Source organism: Phyllobates terribilis, unplaced genomic scaffold (assembly GCF_046119375.1).
Source record: "Phyllobates terribilis strain yellow unplaced genomic scaffold, ASM4611937v1 Scaffold_17__1_contigs__length_24005725, whole genome shotgun sequence".
In the NCBI taxonomy this organism is placed as follows: domain Eukaryota; kingdom Metazoa; phylum Chordata; class Amphibia; order Anura; family Dendrobatidae; genus Phyllobates; species Phyllobates terribilis.
The window spans coordinates 2030374-2051678 of NW_027362777.1; the positions used below are offsets into that span (position 1 = coordinate 2030374).

A 21305-nucleotide genomic window follows, 5' to 3' on the forward strand; every position below is an offset into this window, starting at 1 on the left:
TCGTACACACGCGGCTCCGCTCCGTACGCCTCGTACACAAGCGGCTCCGCTCCGTACGCCTCGTACACACACGGCTCTGCTCCGTACACCTCGTACACACACGGCTCCGCTCCGTACACCTCGTACACACGCGGCTCCGCTCCGTACACCTCGTACACACGCGGCTCTGCTACATCCACACTGTAAACCCCTCCTGACCCCACACATAAACTTCAGCTCATCCAGCACCATGACAACCAGCACAGCAGAGTCCTGCATCCACTGAGGCCCCTGATCATGTGACCCCTGACTCCTCCCCTCCTGTGACCTCATCACAGCTCCTGTGGGCACAGAGCAGCCATATATGAGGTGGCGGCTCTGCAGGTGGAGGTATGTGGAGACCCCCATTACTGGGCGCAGGGGGCATTAACCGCTTCAGCACCGAGACTCTTTTGGGGTCTTGTGTTGCCCCTTTATAAGAATCATAAGGTTTTTGTTCTGTTTCCTGTAATTGATACATACGACCCAACTATGGAGACAGGAAGGGAGGAAACGTATTGTTCTCATAGTACAGGACCCCTTTACTGGCCCCACAGTGTAATGCCCCCATTATACCCCTTATGCAGGATGTATGATGCCCCCCACAGTGTAATGCCCCCATTATGCCCCTTATGCAGGATGTATGATCCCCCACACAGTGTAATGCCCCCATTATGCCCCTTATGCAGGATGTATGATGCCCCCCACACAGTGTAATGCCCCCATTATGCCCCTCATGCAGTATGTATGATGCCCCCACACAGTGTAATGCCCCCATTATGCCCCTTATGCAGGATGTATGATGCCCCACACTGTAATGCCCCCATTATGCCCCTTATGCAGGATGTATGATGCCCCACACAGTGTAATGCCCTCATTATGCCACTTATGCAGGATGTATGATGCCCCACACAGTGTAATGCCCCTTATGCAGATTGTATGATGCCCCCCACACAGTGTAATGCCCCCATTATGCCCCTTATGCAGGATGTATGATGCCCCCCACAGTGTAATGCCCCCATTATGCCCCTTATGCAGTATGTATGATGCCCCCACACAGTGTAAAGCCCCTCATTATGCCCCTTATGCTGGATGTATGATGTCCCCACACAGTGTAATGCCCCTATTATGCCCCTTATGCAGGATGTATGATGCTCCCACACAGTGTAATGCCCCCATTATGCCCCTTATGCAGGATGTATGATGCCCCCCACAGTGTAATGCCCCCATTATGCCCCTTATGCATTATGTATGATGCCCCCACACAGTGTAATGCCCCCATTATGCTCCTTATGCAGTATGTATGATGCCCCCACACAGTGTAATGCCCCCATTATGCCCCTTATGTATGATGCCCTCACACAGTATAATGTTCCCATAGTGCCATAATCCCCCCCACACAGTATAATCAGTGGTGTAACTAGGGTCTGATGGGCCCCGGTGCAAAGATTTCGACTGACCCTCCCCTCCCCTTTCATCCTGATATGTCCCCTATCTTGGTATATATATCCCCCGTTTAATGTATAGAAAGAAAAAAAATGAACTATAAGGCTATGTGCCCACGATGCAGAAATGAAGCAGAAAATTTCTGCTTCATTTCTGCATCTCCTTGCCCGGAAAAACACATGCGGAATTTGACACACGTTTTTCGCGCGTTTTGCACATGTGGATTTGCCATGCGTTTTCTAATGCATTGTAGATGGCAATTCCGCATGCATAAGCGCACAAATAATGGACCTGCTGCTGATTTTTGAGCGCATCAAAAACGCTGTGGAAAAACCCGCAGCATGGGCATTGAAAGTGCAGAATTCCATTGGGAACCATGGGGGAAGGATTACCGAGCGTTTCTAATGCAAAAATTCCGCAGCATAAACGCTTGAAACACGCATCGTGGGCACGGACCCTTAGGCTTAGTGCCCACAATGCAGAAATGAAGCAGAAATTTTCCTGAGCATTTCTGTATCTCCTTGGCAGAAAAACGCATGCAGTTTTTACATGTGTTTTTGATGCGTTTTTTTTTTTTTCCAATGCATTTGCATTGTATAGGCAAATCTGCATGCAGAAACGCACAATAATTGGTCATGTCAGGATTTTTTCTGCGAGTTAAATCCGCGCAGAAAAAATCCTGACCATGTGCACAGAACTTGTAGAATGTCATAGGAAGTCATGGGATAAGGTATGCAGTGCGTTTCTGGAGCTTTTCTGCGCTGCAAATCTGCACCAAAAACGCATCGTGGGCACGCAGCCCTAGGCTGCGTGCCCACTATGCGTTTTTCAAGCGTTTTTGCTGCAGAATTTCTGCAGCGAAAACACTTATAAAACTCTTGGTAATACTTGCCCCATGTTCCCCCATGATAATCCGCATGTACTGTGTACATGCTGCGGAAATTTCTGCTGCGGATTATCATTGCGGAAAAATACGCAACATGTCCATTAATTTTGCAAACACGCAGCGTAATCGCCGCCATTGACTTGCATTGGACCGCATGACATCCGCATCACTGCATCTGCACATGCGGATATCACACGGTTCAATGTGCGGATGGTACCCGGGTCTGGAGGAGAGGAGACTCTCCTCCAGACCCAGGTACCATAGAACCTGTAAAAAAAAGAATTTAAAATAAAAAAAAAAGGATTCTACTTACTTTCCGATGTCCTCCCGGTGTTTTCTCCCCTCCGTCTGGTCTGCTGTATGGGTTGCGTTGTTGTGACGGACCTGCCATGACGTTATTGAGTCATGTGACCTGTCACATGACTCAATGACATCATCACAGGTCTTTCACACCACCGGGAGCCGCCCAAGACACCGGACGGAGCAGACCAAACACCGGGAGTACATCGGAAGGAAAGTATAATCTTTTTTATTTTTTACCATTGTAATTATTTTTTTTTTTTTAACTAACTTGGTCACACTACTATCCATGCCTGTTGCATGGATTTATATAGTGTGAACAAGTTGTCAAGAACTTTTCCAAGTGATGCTAAAATCGCTTGGAAAAGCGCTTGATAACCTGCATGCAGAAATGCATGCAAAAACATTTGAGAAACGCTTCTACCTGGCGGGAAAAACGCATGTAAAAACCGCACGCCTTTTTCCTGCCAGGGAGATGCGGAAAAAATATGCAGCATTTCTGCATCTTGGGCACATAGCCTTATACTTACCATGTACGAACTTAGAAGTCATGGGACCCCATAGCAGAAGTATAATGCACTCCCCATGGTCCTCCATACAGTATAATGCACAGCCCATAGTCTTCCATATAGTATAATGCACAGCCCATAGTCCTCCATATAGTATAATGCACAGCCCATAGTCCTCCATATAGTATAATGCACAGCCCATAGTCCTCCATATAGTATAATGCACAGCCCATAGTCCTCCATATAGTATAATGCACAGCCCATAGTCCTCCATATAGTATAATGCACAACCCATAGTCCTCCATATAGTATAATGCACAGCCCATAGTCCTCCATATAGTATAATGCACAGCCCATAGTCCTCCATATAGTATAATGCACAGCCCATAGTCCTCCATATAGTATAATGCACAGCCCATAGTCCTCCATATAGTATAATGCACAGCCCATAGTCCTCCATGTAGCGTAATGCACAGCCCATAGTCCTCCATGTAGCGTAATGCACAGCCCATAGTCCTCCATGTAGCGTAATGCACAGCCCATAGTCCTCCATGTAGCGTAATGCACAGCCCATAGTCCTCCATGTAGCGTAATGCACAGCCCATAGTCCTCCATGTAGCGTAATGCACAGCCCATAGTCCTCCATGTAGCGTAATGCACAGCCCATAGTCCTCCATGTAGCGTAATGCACAGCCCATAGTCCTCCATGTAGCGTAATGCACAGCCCATAGTCCTCCATGTAGCGTAATGCACAGCCCATAGTCCTCCATGTAGCGTAATGCACAGCCCATAGTCCTCCATGTAGCGTAATGCACACCCCATAGTCCTCCATGTAGCGTAATGCACACCCCATAGTCCTCCATGTAGCGTAATGCACAGCCCATAGTCCTCCATGTAGCGTAATGCACAGCCCATAGTCCTCCATGTAGCGTAATGCACAGCCCACAGTCGTGCATGTAGCGTAATGCACAGCCCATAGTCCTCCATGTAGCGTAATGCACAGCCCATAGTCCTCCATGTAGCGTAATGCACAGCCCATAGTCCTCCATGTAGCGTAATGCACAGCCCACAGTCGTGCATGTAGCGTAATGCACAGCCCACAGTCGTGCATGTAGCGTAATGCACAGCCCACAGTCGTGCATGTAGCGTAATGCACAGCCCACAGTCGTGCATGTAGCGTAATGCACAGCCCACAGTCGTGCATGTAGCGTAATGCACAGCCCACAGTCGTGCATGTAGCGTAATGCACAGCCCACAGTCGTGCATGTAGCGTAATGCACAGCCCACAGTCGTGCATGTAGCGTAATGCACAGCCCACAGTCGTGCATGTAGCGTAATGCACAGCCCACAGTCGTGCATGTAGCGTAATGCACAGCCCACAGTCGTGCATGTAGCGTAATGCACAGCCCACAGTCGTGCATGTAGCGTAATGCACAGCCCACAGTCGTGCATGTAGCGTAATGCACAGCCCACAGTCGTGCATGTAGCGTAATGCACAGCCCACAGTAGTGCATGTAGCGTAATGCACAGCCCACAGTAGTGCATGTAGCGTAATGCACAGCCCACAGTCGTGCATGTAGCGTAATGCACAGCCTACAGTCTTGCATGTAGTGTAATGCACAGCCCACAGTCGTGCATGTAGTACTATGGCCTAGGGTACCATGTACTCATTGATTTAAAAAAAAAACAACACATTATACTCACCTTCACTCTGTCGCGCTGCATATTTTTATGGAGCTGGCTGCTGACTTCAGCGTGCAAGCGACGCGAGCGCATGATGTCACTTCCATGCACCTCTAGTCACGTGTACGCTGACTTCATCTGATGGCCTCTGATTGGTCGGCAGCGTGTATTGTGGCACACGGACAAGATGGGAGTGAGGCAGTAGGGTGAATGAGGATCTAGGAGGGGCTGGGATATGCAAGGAAAGTAGGGAGCTGAGTAGGTGTAATAAATGTGCTAATAATATTAAATGTCTGCTGGCAAATGCAAGAAGTCTCGCAAACAAAATGAATGAACTGGAGACTCTTATATCGGTCACAGAATACGATGTGGTGGGTATTACGGAAACCTAGCTGGATGAAAGCCATGACTGGGTGACAAACATGGAGGGATATACTACATTTTGGGATATAGTCAGCAGTGGTGTGCCTCCGGGATCTGAACGAGGACCGATTCTTTTTAACCTCTTTATTAATGACCTTGGGGATGGGATTGAGAGTAAAGTGTCAGTTTTTGCTGACGACATCAAACTATGTAGAATGTTAAAATCTGATCTTGACATTATGATATTGCTGAACGATCTGGATAAGATGACTGAATGGGCAAACACTTGGCGGATGAGGTTTAATGTAGAGTAATGCAACTAGGTCGGAGTAATTCTATTGCTGCATATACATTATATGTGAGTATACTTGGGACTACAGAACAGGAGAAGGACTTGGGTATTCTGGGTACAAGTAAGCTGAGCAGCAGTACTTAATGTCAAGCAGCAGCCACAAAAGCAAACAAGACTGTAGGATGTATAAAAAGATAAGGAAGGTTGAACTGGATGCACCTAGGTCTTTATTCAACCTACATTACTATGTTGGTATGAATGTGTGTCTGAGGACACACATCTAGCTGAAACAGGGGCTAGCATTGGGTAGGCCTGGTCGTAGCGGTGACCTCGGTCATTAAGCCTCTAGATAAAATACTCCCACAGTACCTACAGCATATACAGTTACAGAAAATAAAAGGGATTAACAAGAGAACTTGCTACACCAATCGCAGAGACGATTCAGTTTAGCTGAAGGAGAGCACTTCAAATGGCCATTTTGTGAACGGGGTTTCCTGCATACATGATGTGTATCTCTCATACATGGGCCAGGTTGTGGGCTGGTCTCAGCACTTCATGATTTTATGGAATCCCCAACTTATGTGATAACGCCTCTCTGGATGATCGCAGAAGTTGTAGATTGACACCATACTTTCCATCAGGATTTTATTTTTACTTAGAGACCAAAAATGGCATAGCTGTTGTCAGTTATGTGGCCACTGTGCCTTTATGGCTCATTGGCAGAGGGGCTACAGTTATGAAAAAATATGTATCCTTTTCTCTGGCTAGCCCCGGTGCTGGAAATGTATGTCTCATTAATATCAGATTTTTGTAAATTCTAATATTCTATATTTTCATTCGGAGACTTCTTGACTGCTGAAGCTCTGCTGATGAAAGGAATGTGTATGCTGGGTGAACATGGCTATTTCTAAAGAGTGTGAGATATCCCTTTTATCCTTGATAGACCTTTTCCTGTCTGAACAGATAGGTTAATCTGCACTCTTTGTCTATGCACAATACACATCCTCATAGTCTTTTCCCTACAAGAACCTCTTGCATGTTAATTAAGCTGATTCACTGTTTGGCCACATTCAATTTCCTACTGGTATTAGTTTCTTGTCTAAGTCTTGGAGACTGTCAGCTGTTTGTCTTACTGGAAAACCTTCTGAGGTGTCTACTTTAATCCTCTTACTTCACAAGGGACGGCCTGCATGTTGATTAGGCTGGTTCACTTCACACTATAGGTAACACTGTTCAACAAGGCTTTTGTTTCCGGCATGAAATTGGGTGAATCTTATCGGAATTGTCATGCTGAGAAATAACTTCAGAATTGCTCTATCACGTAAGATTTTTGAGAAAAATGCAATTATGTATGCATTGAATACTGTCAAATTTGTGGTGGCATGTGATATTCCGAATTCAAAAGTCAGAAACAGCGATCAAGTTTAGAAATGTTTTGCCATTGATTTTCTTTATAATCACTGTCCCATAATTCACAGGCAAGATTCCAACAATAGTCACCCAGCATCGAGGGCCTCCACCTCCCCTGGTACCTTTTTTCAATCTGGGAAATGTCTTGATGAAACCTTTCACCATGTTCATCACTTACAGTGCCTAGGTTTGTTGGGAAAAAGTCAATGTGTGAATGAAGGAAATGTATTTTAAGTGATATGTTGCACTTCATTGACTTGTAAGCCTGAAGAAAACTTTCAAACTGTTCAGCATAGTTTGGCACCTTGTAGTTGCCTAGAAAGTTGAAAACGACATTCTTGAAGGCCGACCATGCTACATGTTCTGCACCATGCAGAAGACCATCAAAGAAAGGCTGCATGCCCACTATGCGTTTTTCAAGCAGACCCGGGTACCATAGTACCTGTGAAAAAAAGAATTTAAAATAAAAAATAAAGATTATACTTTCCTTCCGGTGGCCCCCGGTCTCCTCAGCGATTCGTCCGGTGTGTTGGGCGGCTCATGGAAGGTCCTTTTAGACCATCGCGAGCTGCCCAACACACCGGTCGCATCGCTGAGGAGACCGGGGGCCATCGGAAGGTAAGTATAATTTTTATTTTTTACCATTCTTATTCTTTTTTTTTTACTATTACTTGGTCACACTATATAAATCCATGCCGTTTGCATGGATTTATATAGTGTGATCAAGTTGTCAAGCACTTTTCCAAGTGATGCTAAAATCGCTTGGAAAAGAGCTTGATAACCCGCATGCGGAAATGCATGCAAAAACGCTTGACAAACGCTTCTACCTGGCAGGAAAAACGTATGTAAAAAAACACATGTTTTTTTCCTGCCAGGGAGATGTGGAAAAAATATGCAGCATTTCTGCATCGTGGGCACTTAGCCTTACTATCATTTACTAGCTCTCGGATTTGTGGGCCAATGAAAACACCCTCTTTTATCTTTGCATCACTGATGCATGGAAACTTCTGTCGCAAGTAAGCAAAGACTTCAGTTTGCTTGTTCATTGCTTTGACAAAGTTCTTCATTAATCCCAGTTTGATGTGCAAAGGTGGAAAGAATATCATCTTTTCATCTACCAATGGTTCGTGTTTAACATTCTTCTGCCCTGGAATAAATTTATTGCGTAGTGGCCAGTCCTTCCTGATATAATGCGAGTCTCTTGCGCGACTGTCCCATTCCCAAAGGAAACAACAGTACTTAGTGTATCCCATCTGTAAACCTAATAAAATTGCAACTACCTTGAGATCACCACATATATTCCATTTGTACCTTGAGTATTGAATGTGCATCTGCATATTCTCATAGGTCTCCTTCATACTGATCGACATGTCCGATAGGTATCGAAGAGTAGACATTGCCATTGTGTAGCAAGACAGCCTTAAAACTTAAGGCCAATGAATCAATGAACAGTCGCCATTCTCTTGGGTCATGGTCAACTCCAAGGACAGAAAACAATCCAGTAATATCACTGCAAAAAGTAAGACAGTCAGGTTGACTGAAATATTTGGTTAAATCTTCATGACGACTGCAAAATACTGAAATTTCTGTACCTGGCTGCAACAGATTCCACCCTTGCAACCTTGATCCAAGAAGTTCTGCCTGACTCTTTGATAAAGCCAAATCTCTAACCAGATTGTTGAGTCTTGCTTGAGATATTAAACGTGGAGCAGTTGATATTGATGGTTCGAAATCTGAATCAGCAGCAGATTCCATCTCTAATGAATCAACCATCATTTCATCGCCCTCTTCTATTCTCCACACCGGCGGTGGTTTTGGAACTGGCAGACTTTCATCGTGTTCCACTGGTCTAATTGCAGAAGCGAGCTTGGGATATTCAATAGACCTCCTGTTCTTAGAAGGAAAAGTCGGATACATTCGTCATGCCGAAGTAACAATCGGTTATATGGTCCTTCTGCTCCCTCCCGATCATTGGAATGACAAACGGCATCTATGGTCGCACACCCTTCAGCCAAGACCTCAAGACCTCAAACTCGTAGCGCAAGATGAGCAGCATATATGAGTAGCCCTTGCTCTGTCTTGGTCACAAATTTTGCATCCAAAATATAACTCCTATGCCTTCTTAACAACTGCAGTTATACTCCTTTTCTGGGCTTTAAGGGTATAATCTCCACATGTATAACAAAAGAGATCACTACTATTGCGACATTGATGCGACATTCTACAACTCATTACTTATTAAACAGTTTTGCTCCTTATGAAATTTTCTCAAAACAGAAGAAACTCATGAAGATTACAGCGTCGTTACTGCTGTTATTATATAATGCTACTTGGAAATAGACCAAAGTCTGACAGTTGTGTCTGGACGTGCCTGAGAGTGCACAACTAATGCAGTGCATGATTGGACAGGACTTAAGTGCTGTATATTATAATAAAGAGAGTCCATATTATGAATTCCATTGGTTATTTCTACAAAAAATACACTTCTGAAATAAAAAGTTTAATATAAGTGCCAATTTATTATGCACTATGTACTGTCCTAATCATAATCGTAAAATTAAAATATCTCGGGAATGGTACATGCTACCGAAATTCTGATTTACATTTCTGAAATCAGCGCCTCAAAATACATGGACAACATGTTTTAAAACAGGAAACAGAAAAAAAGTTACAATTTGTTGACCAGTGTAATTTGTACAATCTTCCACCTAAGAGTGTCAGCTCAGATTGCAAATGACAGAGGGAGGCGATTAACTTCAGAGATTTTTAATATTTTCTATGACATATCCAGAAAAAAAAAACACTGTACATGGAGATATTAGCATCAAATCACTCCTGTGTTGGTGTTCTTACAAGCAAAGTTTTATACATGAGATCTAACTGGATAAAAAGATTACAGCCGGGGAAAGATGGGAAACTTTCATATAGATGACTAGTGGTGATGTAGTCAGTGAAGGACTCTGGCCAAATATGTTTCTGGAGTTATAGTAGAAGATGTCGTCCTCATCATGAAGTAGTTATTTCTCATGTCACGTGTAATGAATATCTCCTGCAGTATTGCTAATGCCGATTCCAATGTCAGTAAATGAGACGATAATTAGCGTTATGGAAGATGAGTCTATAAGAAACGTGTTCAGCTGCAGACTCAGAGGAAGAAACTGCTTGTTGTCTGTGGCCTAAAATATATAGGTTTCATTAGTACATGACAGGGTAAAAAGCAGAATGTTGTAAACTAATAAGAATACCATTGCTGCTTGGGTCCCCCACCAGTCTCTGTATTTCCTGTGTACTTCAGATTTCTACAGCTAATCAGTTGGCTAAGCAGTGGTCAAATTAACCAGTGATTGGGAGCATGGAGGAGATGTCTTTTTCTGCAATTCAACTTATGTTCAAATCCATACAAGACTACATCTACACCTTCTATCTCCTGATATATTTCCCTTATTGTGTCCAGTAATTGTATTATTACACGGAATTCTTTATGATGTTCCATCGTCTCATTGTCTTCCTATTTAGGTCACTACAATATCAGATCCTCTCAGTGGACATCTTCTATATTGACAGAATTTTTGTGAATCACCCATCAAGGATGGATATGGACAGAGACAAGATGGCGGAGAGGATATTACACCTCACCCTAGAGATCATCTTCCGGCTTACTGGAGAGGTGAGAGATTCTGATGACGTCACATTACATCATTCTTATCTATGGGAATAACAGATGGACAGAACTGGAGAGGTGAGGACTCTGGAAATGTCTATAGTGAGATTTATTAATGTGTCTCTCCATAACCAGGATTACACAGTAGTGAAGAAGACCTCTAGTGAGCGCTGTCAGGACCCTGTGTCTGAGGGATGGGGAAGACCCCTGAGCCCAATCACAGGGCCTCCACCTCACCCCCTGATACATGAGGACATCAATGACCAGAAGATCGTAGAACTCACCTACAAGATGATTGAGCTGCTGACTGGAGAGGTGACACTGCTGGGAATGCTGGGACATTATACAGTAACACTATTAAGGGATTGGGGGGATGACGGTATCATTGTATGTGTCAGGTTCCTATAAGGTGTCAGGATGTCGCTGTCTATTTCTCCAAGGAGGAGTGGGAGTATTTAGAAGGACACAAAGATCTGTACAAGGGCGTCATGATGGAGGTTCCCCAGCCCCTCACATCACCAGGTAATAGACAGGACTAAATACACACGGCCTATAATTATCTGCATGTAAAGAATGAATTCAGTCCCTGTATGTGTTTCCTCCAGATCTATCCAGTAAGAGGACAACACCAGAGAGATGTCCCCGTCCTCTTCTTCCACAGGACTGTAAACAAGAAGATCCCAGTGTTCCTCAGGATCATCAGGTAGATGGAGAGAAGGTGTCATGAGATCTCCCCTATGATGTGTAGACGGCTGTGAAGGTCTTGTGTTCAGTCTTGTTTTATCCACCAGTATTATATGTTTTATATTTGTGTAATGAGGACCGTGGAGATGACAGGATTAGAGCTGATCATAGATGGGACTTCTCCATCTGTTTGTGACTTTTACAATATTTGTTTCAGGGTGAAGATCTGACCCATATTAATACTACAGAGACATATGTATGGGGTGATGAGCGGTGTAAAGAGGAGATTCCTACATATGACTACACAGGTGAGTAGTGACCACTAAATGCAGAGAAGTGACAGATTCTTGTCTGTCACCAGCTATGGCTGCTTTATCGGTGATGTAGTCTGGCCATATCACAATCGTGTGATCGCCATTTTGCCACTAGAGCATAACATTCGCCTCCATATGAAAAATGTTCTAATTACTTGGGGAAATTGTGAAAGCTCTTTTCTATGGAACTTACAATCTGAAAGATCCACCTACCCCCTGGAATTAGAAGATGCTGACCGTTACCTGCCCAGATGACAGCGTACGTAGAAAGTGCTGACAAGTTAGAAAATCACTTGAAGAAAAGTATTCTGATGGGCCTGTAAGAGAAAGTGGAGGGTAATGATGCTGTTCCTTCCTAGATCCCTGATATCTTATTGGATGAATCTACCTTCTCTCCCTTCTGTGCCGCTGAATGTTCTCATATGGTTCCTACAAGACCAGGTTCAGTCTTTCTGGCCAAACTTCACTTTTATGATCGACAACATTAAATGTGCAGTGAGGCCAAGTGTGAATTTCTGTACAATAACAGCAGAGTTTCCCTTTATCCTGACTTTACACTTTATTTTAAAACCAACTAACTTCATACAGGATTGTGATAAACTACATAAAAAAAATTACACCTGTGCCATGATATATCTCTAAGCTGTGCGTGGCTGATGGCTGTAATATACATTTATTCCCGCCTGCAGGAGATGTGTTGGCACCAGCCCTGGTTTCATGGATTCACTCCACGTCATAAATTCCATTATGTTTTCAATCCTAAGGAGTTCAGATTCCTGCACAATCTCTCCTGAAATGGGGGCACTAATACTTTCTCTACTCTTCTGGTTAGGACTCATAGTAGCTCCAATGGCTCCACCATAAATGAGTGCAACTCCATTTTAGTGTTGGAGTTCTCCCCTTATACATAGGTTGTTGTTGGGGATATAACATAGAATTTTTTTTTTTTTTCACAGGTTCCTTCTCACTCCGCAGCCAGTTTTCTGTTCCTAATCAGGGCCATTTTTCAAATCTGACGTGTGTCACTTTATGTGGTGATAACTTTGGAATTCTTCACAAAGGATAATAGGAAACAAATGGACCTTACTAATTATTTTCCAGCTTATTTATTTATTTTACTCGCTTATATACCGTCATTAATTCCACAGCGCTTTACAGACCTTATTGGCACTGTTCTCATTGGGGCTGACCATCTAAATTCCCTATCAGGATGTCTTTGGAGTGTGGGAGGAAACCGGACAAACTGGAGGAAACCCACGCAAACACAGGGAGAACATACAAACTCATTTTTTGTCATTGGTGGGATTTGAACCCAGGACCCCAGCGCTGCAAGGCTGCAATTCTATAGTCAAAGTATTGTCTGATCTCATCAGACAGTGCTCACAAAGGTGAACACCTCCATATTACAAGTTAACAATTAGGAAAGGGAAAAGGGTGTGAGTAAAAGTGAAATTCTTTGTTAAATAATAATATTAAAACCTGGTAAATCATACATCCCATTAGGGATGTATCATGGATCATGATTATATAAATGGAGTCATGATCCACTAAATTACTGATAGTCAGACGGTGAATCAAATTATTAATAAAATAAGCCCCTAGCCAATGTCCCTTAGAATTGATGGCTGGGTTTATGCTTATAAAATGAATGCCATAAATTATATCAAGGGTGTGCTGAATTATGATAGTATCCTCAGCCAGGAGAGATTTTATTAAATAAAGGCTCAATTTGCCAGTGTGAATTCAATAGTAAAAAATTCTCCTAGCCCGTTGGATACACTCCCCATATTATAAAGTGACTTCAAAAGTGTGGCCGGTCTGATAGATATAAGTGTAATGAGCCCTTGTACAGAGGTTATCAGGGCACACTATTGCACCTGTCACACAATCTGTGTAATGGATCCTTAATAATTCCACTCGCATCTCCAGTAGTGCTGTCGGCAGTGAAATAACTCCGGCAAAATAACAGACTTAGCCAGCTTAAGAGCACAAGCAGCTCAGCTATGCCACTGACCGTCTCTCTCACGCTGTCCGCACAAGAATTGACGGTCAGCAGGAGAAGCAAGCGATCCCACTAAGTCACGATCTCCTGGTTGTGCTTTCTGCCGATTTAGATATCCGATGCGGCTAGCATGTGCCACTATCGGCCTCTCCCACGCTGTCAACACGTGTGTGGGTATGATCAGCGTGAGAGACAATTTCAACTATGTCAGCAGTCTTGACAGAGCTGACAGCTAAAACGGGGTAAATCTGGTTTTACCTGACAGGGCACACCTGTGAAGTGAAGACCATTTCTGGTGACTACCTCTTGAAGCTCATCAAGAGAATGCCAAGAGTGTGCAAAGCTGTCATCAAAGCAAAAGGTGGCTACTTTGAAGAACCTAGAATATAAGACCTATTTTCAGTTGTTTCACACTTTTTTGTTAAGTATATAATTCCACATGTGTTAATTCATAGTTTTGATGCCTTCAGTGTGAATGTACAATTTTCATAGTCATGAAAATACAGAAAAATCTTTAAATGAGAAGGTGTGTCCAAACTTTTGGTCTGTACTGTACATATATACTGAAATTATATACATGAGCCTTTCATATGCTCATCATGAATTTACTTGTAATTGTGCGACAATCTTCAGCGGCTTCTAGGACATCCGTCCTGCAGATAAGTATTGCTGATATTCTGGCCTCATGGTAAGTCATTGGAAAAAATATGGGACAATGGAAGCAAAAAGATTAATGATTAAGTGGAGGAGCAAAGGAGCCGGAGGAGGGCCAAGGAGAAGAATGATAGAGCTTAGGTGGTAAAGAAGTTAGGTATCAGGGCAGAGACATAAGGAAAATAGGTCACCAAATAGATGAGTATAAAGTTATGTTAGGTACGGGGCAGAGACATATGAGGAATATAGGTCCCCACTCAGGTAAGTAATAAAGCTTATTAAGTAACAGGGCAGAGACATATAGGGAGTACAGGTCTCCAAACAGATCAGTATAGAGGCATGTGGCCAGTTGGCTTGCCTGACTGCTCAAAATGTGCTGGGTGGGTACCTTTAATGGAGCTGTGAACAGGCGCTCCCGCCGCACCTTCATCTTGTGCATCTGTCTCTAGTTGCGGTTGGGGGTTTATGTATGTTTCCGCGATTACCGCCAGACCGTAAGTGCATGCGCTCAAACTCGACCCCCCCTGGAAGTTGCATCACAGGCAGGTGATGTGGCAGGGAGAGTGGGTCTGTTGAGGCGGACCTGTCCCCCCGTATGGCCGTGTCACATGTGTAGCACATCCATGGCGTCTGGTGAAGCCTGCGCATGCGCTTTAGGCTATATGCGATAGTTCTGTTATGTTAATTTTTTTTAGAGAGGAGTAGCGCTGGCAGGTAGGCCTATTATTCCTGCTGCAAGTGGGACAGTATCCTCACACTGTCAGGGAAAGTGAATGTACAAAGTATGTATAATAATTCACTAGCGCTGAAATAAGACTGGAGATATACTAATGAGATAAAATATACAAATGTATTAGTATTGGTTTAAAATACATTACAAAAGTAAAATCAGGGGTATAAATAGGATAAAATATAGCCTGTCGGAGATACGGTCTAAAAAAGGAGGGAAGAGTGGTGGGATAGTAATTTTCCTCCTGTATTTCAGATAATTTGTCCGGTTGAGGTTTAGTAGTTTCTTTCCTAATTAGAAGACAAATGGTTTAGAATGTGGTGTGAAGATAGCAGGTCTGATTGAGGAGTAACCGATCTTACCTGCTGGTGAGGAAGGAAGGATGGTTAGTGGTCCTCTGTGTTGGTGTATTTTCTCGGTGGTAGAGAAAGCTAAAATATTGAAAATTAGTTAATTCCAAAATCATGTCTACAGGTAAGGGTTTGGTGGTACCACACCTACCGGGAAGAAAAAGAGGATGTTGGTAAATAGCTTTTTAGGAAGCGAGTTACTATTGTCCAAGTGGTCTTTTTGGTCCGGTGACTTGGAGAATCAAAGAAACAATATAGGTAAGGTAAAATAGGTTAGAATAAAGAACATATAATTTTATTAGGAATTGTAACTTTTAATTAAATCAATTACCTCTGGAAACAGTCCAGGGATGACTTGGAGAGAAAAGTGCTTATTATGGCACATTCGTGGTGTAATCCATTTTAAACCGATAAAATATACAAATTTTTTAGTATCTCATTAGTATATCTCCAGCCTTATTCCTGCGCTAGTGAATTATTATACATACTCAGTTCTGTTATGTTGTCATCATGGTGTATCGATGAGGGGCAAAAGTGAGGTTGATCTGGGTGGGGGAATAAAATTGTGCTGGTTTGGTCAATTGGTGCTGTGGATGAAAGGAATAATGGAGGGGGGTGTAAGGAATGTATGGAGTCCTGTATGAAACTAAATAGTGTGAGGCCATGCCCCTTGTATGTAATTAGGTTTGCTAGAATGATATATGGGAGCTGTGTGTAAGAGAGTGAGGGGAAGGGGTGGAGACGGAGATAGGAGGGGGAAGCCAGGGGAGACGGGAAGGGGGTTTCTGGAACTGACCTGGAGAGGAGGAATAGGAGAGGTTGTAGAGCTGATCTAGTGTGTCTGAAAAAAAGATGATCAGGTTAGCCAATCTATTTCATGGTTGAGACCCTCTGTCAGTGTCTGGAGGGTGTGTATCCAGAACCACTCCCGTTGTTTAAGGAGTTTAATATGGTTACCACCTCGTCTGGGTACTTGTTCGATCACCTGGAACCTGAGTTGTGATACTGCATGCCTGGCGCTGGAGAAATGATGGGATAGTGGTAACAAGGTTTTGCCGCAATGAATCGTGGATTTATGGCTGGCAATATGGTCCCTGATGTGTTGAGTAGTTTCCCCTACGAATAGTAGACAACATGGGCATTTGATTACATACACCTTAAAGTCAGATTCTCTGCAGAATGAATGAGGACAGGTATGGTGAAAGAAGCAGACGTCGCAGCAGCGGATCTCAGAGGAGATGGGTCACACCATTTGTAGAAGCCCTAATATGACAAAATGGCAGAAAACCAGAGCAGTAGAAATTCTCATAAAGTGACTCAATTTTGAATATTATAACCCTCAGTGAATTAATCTATAGGAGTAGTGACTATTTTGACTGCAAAACCACTTTCCGGAAATTAGCACGCAGTGGATGTTGGAGCGTGAAAATTGCAAATATACTATTTTATTGCCCAACACATAGTGCCCAGATTGTTCTCCAGGGGACACACACCGTAAATTAAGTGAGTTCTTCTCATTATAGTAATGCCAAATACATGGATGCTAAATGTGGTTTGGGCACACTGCAAAGCTCAGAAGTGAGAGGGAGATTTGACTTTGGGAGAGTGGATATTGCAGGATTGGTTTATGGAAGCCATGTTGCTTTTCAAGAGCCTTTGAGACCCTAATAATGTGGAAACTTCTGTTTTTCCACTGACAGATGATAGACCTGAGTGGGGACTTGTTTATTGTAAGATGAGTGGAAGTTTTTATTGGTATTATTTTCACCTACATAACATCATTTGGTGGCTTTTTTTTTGGTGGGGTTTTCTATTAGACTGTGAACTGTCATTGTCTTGGTAAATCTTTCAATGTTTTTACATAACTTGCCATTTCTACAGACACTTTAAGTAGAAATGCTCAAAAATATAAAACTCAAGGATATTTTATTCAAAAATAATAATTGGTTTTATTCTTGGCAGATGACTGTGCCAGGAGATCAGAGGGACAGCTGACATCTTCAATTTTTAAATCCGATGATCTTGAGATACCACAGGATACAATTGAAGTGAATGCCATTACTCCAGATTTACCATCATCCCTTCACAGCAAAGATCTGTCATCTGATTCTTTAAAACAGGTCCTGTCTTCTGATTCATTACTGACTACTAAGGAAAATCATAGTCACAAAAGAGGCATTAAGAAACAAACTGCACCTAAAGCAACAAAGCCATTTTCACGTTCAGAATATGGAAATAGTCTTCTCAAAAAGTCTTTTCTTAAACCTCAAAAAACGTACACAGCAGAGAATAGATTTTTTTGTTTCAAGCAGGGGAAATGTTTTAACCAGAAATCAGATCTTGTTAGTCACCAGAGAAGTCACACAGGGGGGAAACCATTTTCATGTTCAGAATGTCGGAAATGTTTTAAAGCGAAATCAAGGCTAACCCAACATCTGAGAACTCACACAGGGGAGAAGCCTTTTTCCTGTTCAGAATGTGGAAAATGTTTTACAACGAAATCAAATATTATCGTACATCAGAGAACTCACACAGGGGAGAAGCCTTTTTTCTGTTCAGAATGTGGAAAATGTTTTACAGGGAAATCAGATCTGAACAAACATCAGAGAACTCACACAGGGGAGAAACCATTTTCATGTTTAGAATGTGGGAAATGTTTTGCAAATAAATCATATCTTATCTCACATCAGAGAACTCACACAGGGGAGAAGCCATTTTCCTGTTCAGAATGTGGGAAATGTTTTGCAAATAAATCATATCTTATCTCACATCAGAGAACTCACACAGGGGAGAAGCCATTTTCATGTTCAGAATGTGGGAAACGTTTTACAGCGAAATCACATCTTATCGTACATCAGAGAACTCACACAGGGGAGAAGCCAGTTTCATGTTCAGAATGTGGAAAATGTTTTACAAGGAAATCAAATCTTGTCAAACATCAGAGAACTCACATAAGGGATAAGCCTTTTTCATGTTTAGAATGTGAGAAATGTTTTGCAAATAAATCAAATCTTATTGCACATCAGAGAACTCACACAGGGGAGTAGCCATTTTCATGTTCAGAATGTGGGAAATGTTTTGCAAAGAAATAAAATCTTGTCAAACATCAGAGAACTCACACAGGAAAGAAGCCTTTTTCATGTTCAGAATGTGGGAAATGTTTTAACCATGAATCAGAAGTTGTTATACACCACAGAATTCACACAGGGGAGAAGCCATTTTCATGTTCAGAATGTGGAAAATGTTTTACAAGGAAATCAGATCTTGTCAGACATCAAAGAACTCACACAGGGGAGAAGCCATTTTCATGTTCAGAATGTGGAAAATGTTTTAACCAGAAAGCGCATTTTGATAGCCACCGGAGAACCCACACGGGAAAACGCCGCAACTACACCCAACTGGTCTCTGTATAGACTAAAAAGACCCTAGCTGCCCAACTTAAAACACCACCTCGGATCTAACTCCGTAATAGGCCATTGAGGGGTTTCTTGTACCTCCCGAGGAACCAGAGGGGAGGCCACAACACACTGTCAACAAGGGGAAAGGAAAGTGTGAAGTAAGATACAAAAACTCTGGGTGAGAAACTAAAACACATTCATATAGGGCAAAGAAGTCAAGCTAAGAAGAATTAAAAATAAAAGGAATAAAAAGTATAATTTCCCAGAAACCTAATTGTGGAAGAAGGAAAAGTTGATGGAAGAGAAGGCAAACGGATGGAGAGGATAGTTTCACCTTTTTGGTGAAACTTACAAAATTCATCCTCACCCACGATTACTTTGAATTTGATAACCACATATATCTACAGGAGACTGATACAGAAATAGGAAGTATAATGGCTTAACAGTATCTTAATTTTCATGACCAAGCTTGAATGTGACTTCTTGTCCTCATGTCACATCAGGCCTCTGGCCTACTACCGTTACATTGACGATAGTTTAATCATCTGGACATAATCTGAGCAACAGCTAAAGAAGTTCCTTGAACACTTTAATCAATTTAATCCCACCATCAACTTAACACTCAACTACTTCTGTACTGAAATGAACTTTTTGGACGCCATCATTAAGTTTCAGAACAATGAAATAGAGACGTCCATGTACCAGAAGCCAGTTGACCGTCCAACATCCCTTAAATGGGTCCGTTTCCATACAAAACACATAACCTCTATTGGCTACAGCCAGGCCATCCGATACAATTGGATATGTTCCAACGCTATGGACAGAGGCAAACACCTTGGTGGCCTCAGAAACACCTTTTTGAACCAGGGCTACCACCAAACAAGAATTGAAAACCAGATTGCAAGAGCCACCAGAATATCAAGGAATCATCTTCTAGATTTCAAAACTAAACAAGAAAGTAACCGGGTGCCTCTCGTAGTCACCTAAAATCCAAATCTGGAGGTGCTAATGGGAGCTGCATGGAAATTACAACAATCTATATTTCCAGACTCCCCACTTCTGTGATTTAGGCAGTCCTCTCCAACAGCTACAGGAACTTTTCCCTGCAGCCAGAAAAAATGTAAAACCTGTCTATTTATAATGACCACTGACAAGATAAAGATTCCCAACCCGCATCAGCACCACAAGATCCCAGGTGCTTTCAGCTGCATTACATCTAATATAGTGTACTTAATTATATGTACCAAATGTCCAGCTGGGGGTCTGTGTGTAGGGAAGACAGGGCAAAAATTTAGAACAAGGATGAATTCTCATCGCCACCCAATAAAAGAAAAAAGAATAGAGCTACCTGTGGCCAAACATTTTTTATCCCTGATCACAGCATCGTGGACATGAAATTACTTGTATTAAAATGTAACTTCAAATCTCAGAGAGACAAAAAAATTTGGGAGTACAATCTTATGACAATCTTTGACCTACTGTCACGGGTGTATCAGAGGTGACAGGTAGTCGCCCTGCAGTTGGTTGCAGGAGATCTCTATGTTTGGCATTACAGACATCTTAGATGAGAGGCTGTCTCTAAGACCTAGCGGCTACCTCCCTCTAGCTAATTGGCTCTCTGGCCTGGGTGTATAAATACCTGGTGTGTCTGAGAGGGAGGTGCCGGCTATATTCATTTCTACTTGTGAAGGCTTAGCAAGAGAAGTACTGCGTCATCTCTGGAGCTTGAGGCCAAGTGCACATTTGTCTAGACTTCATCTAAAGCTAAGCAATCTCCCCCCTGTTTGTTTACCCTTGTTGTCTATAGAGTTTAGTGAGATCGACTAGTGCTCATCTCCTCCCTTCCCTAGCCTTAGCCATACGCCAGGGAAAGCCAGGGTGAGGCACGTGTGCGGCAATTAGCGAGGAGCCAATATAGTGACGGTAGTTGAGACAGGGTGACCAGACTAGGAGATCTCCACTTCCCCCTTTCCCTAGTGTCTGGGCTCCCTTTCCCTCTTCCCTCTGTGTTCACTTAGTCGTTCCCACATCTGGGAAAGACTACATCTTAGTCTTTCACACACTCAGAGCAGCAATGAATGTATGTATATCGCATGTATTTATGTCTTTGTACATCAACTAAGGAATGTGCTCCTCAGACCATTTTGGGAGCATCACAATCATGGACCAGACCTCAATCACAGGACAATAAAACGTTCACACTCCTTATGTATGAGCTGTGTCAATATTTACGGCCACAACTGCTTCTCCCTCTCCAATACTGATAGTTCTGCTTCATATCACTTGTCTTATCTACTGCATTATTCCTGTGCCCTGCTGTGTATGAATATGTGACTCTTCAGATTGTGATATAGTATGCGTGATGAAGAGACCTGAGTAGTCTTGAAAGCTTGCAATTTACCATCTTTTCAGTTAGCCATTAAAAGGTATCAACCACTGAGGGCTCTCAAATCTTAATATTTTTCTATCTACTGGCTAACACGATACAATTAGGCTGCGTGCACACAATGCAGAAATGAAGCAGAAAATTTCTGCAGCATTTCTGCATCTCCCTGGCAGAAAAAACGCATGTAGATTGTGCATGCGTTTTTCCTGCAGAATACAT

The 21305-nt window shown here is 42.7% G+C and overlaps 1 protein-coding gene across 4 annotated transcripts; it reads left to right on the forward strand.

Moving 5' to 3' along the window:
* The first annotated feature begins 280 nt into the window (after positions 1 to 280).
* On the forward strand, positions 281 to 20908 carry LOC141176025 (uncharacterized). Of its 4 annotated transcripts, none has more exons than XM_073659999.1 (7): positions 281 to 369; positions 10424 to 10574; positions 10704 to 10883; positions 10967 to 11090; positions 11174 to 11271; positions 11470 to 11560; positions 17265 to 20908. In XM_073659999.1, the coding sequence occupies exons 1-7, from the start codon at positions 344 to 346 to the stop codon at positions 18347 to 18349; spliced, it is 1755 nt and encodes a 584-aa protein (XP_073516100.1). In that variant the 5' UTR covers positions 281 to 343; the 3' UTR covers positions 18350 to 20908. The 4 variants fall into 4 exon arrangements, with proteins under 4 accessions (XP_073516100.1, XP_073516101.1, XP_073516102.1 ...); XM_073660000.1 differs by having other exon boundaries at positions 11009 to 11090; XM_073660001.1 differs by having other exon boundaries at positions 11012 to 11090.
* Positions 20909 to 21305: the final 397 nt, after the last annotated feature.

Excerpts from the sequence above, each read along its gene's own strand:
- LOC141176025 (XM_073659999.1), top strand. The coding sequence starts at position 344 with ATGAGGTGGCGGCTCTGCAGGTGGAG. Across the intron at positions 10,884-10,966 it reads TTGAGCTGCTGACTGGAGAG|GTTCCTATAAGGTGTCAGGA; the intron begins GTGACACTGCTG and ends TGTATGTGTCAG. Across the intron at positions 11,272-11,469 it reads GTGTTCCTCAGGATCATCAG|GGTGAAGATCTGACCCATAT; the intron begins GTAGATGGAGAG and ends TATTTGTTTCAG.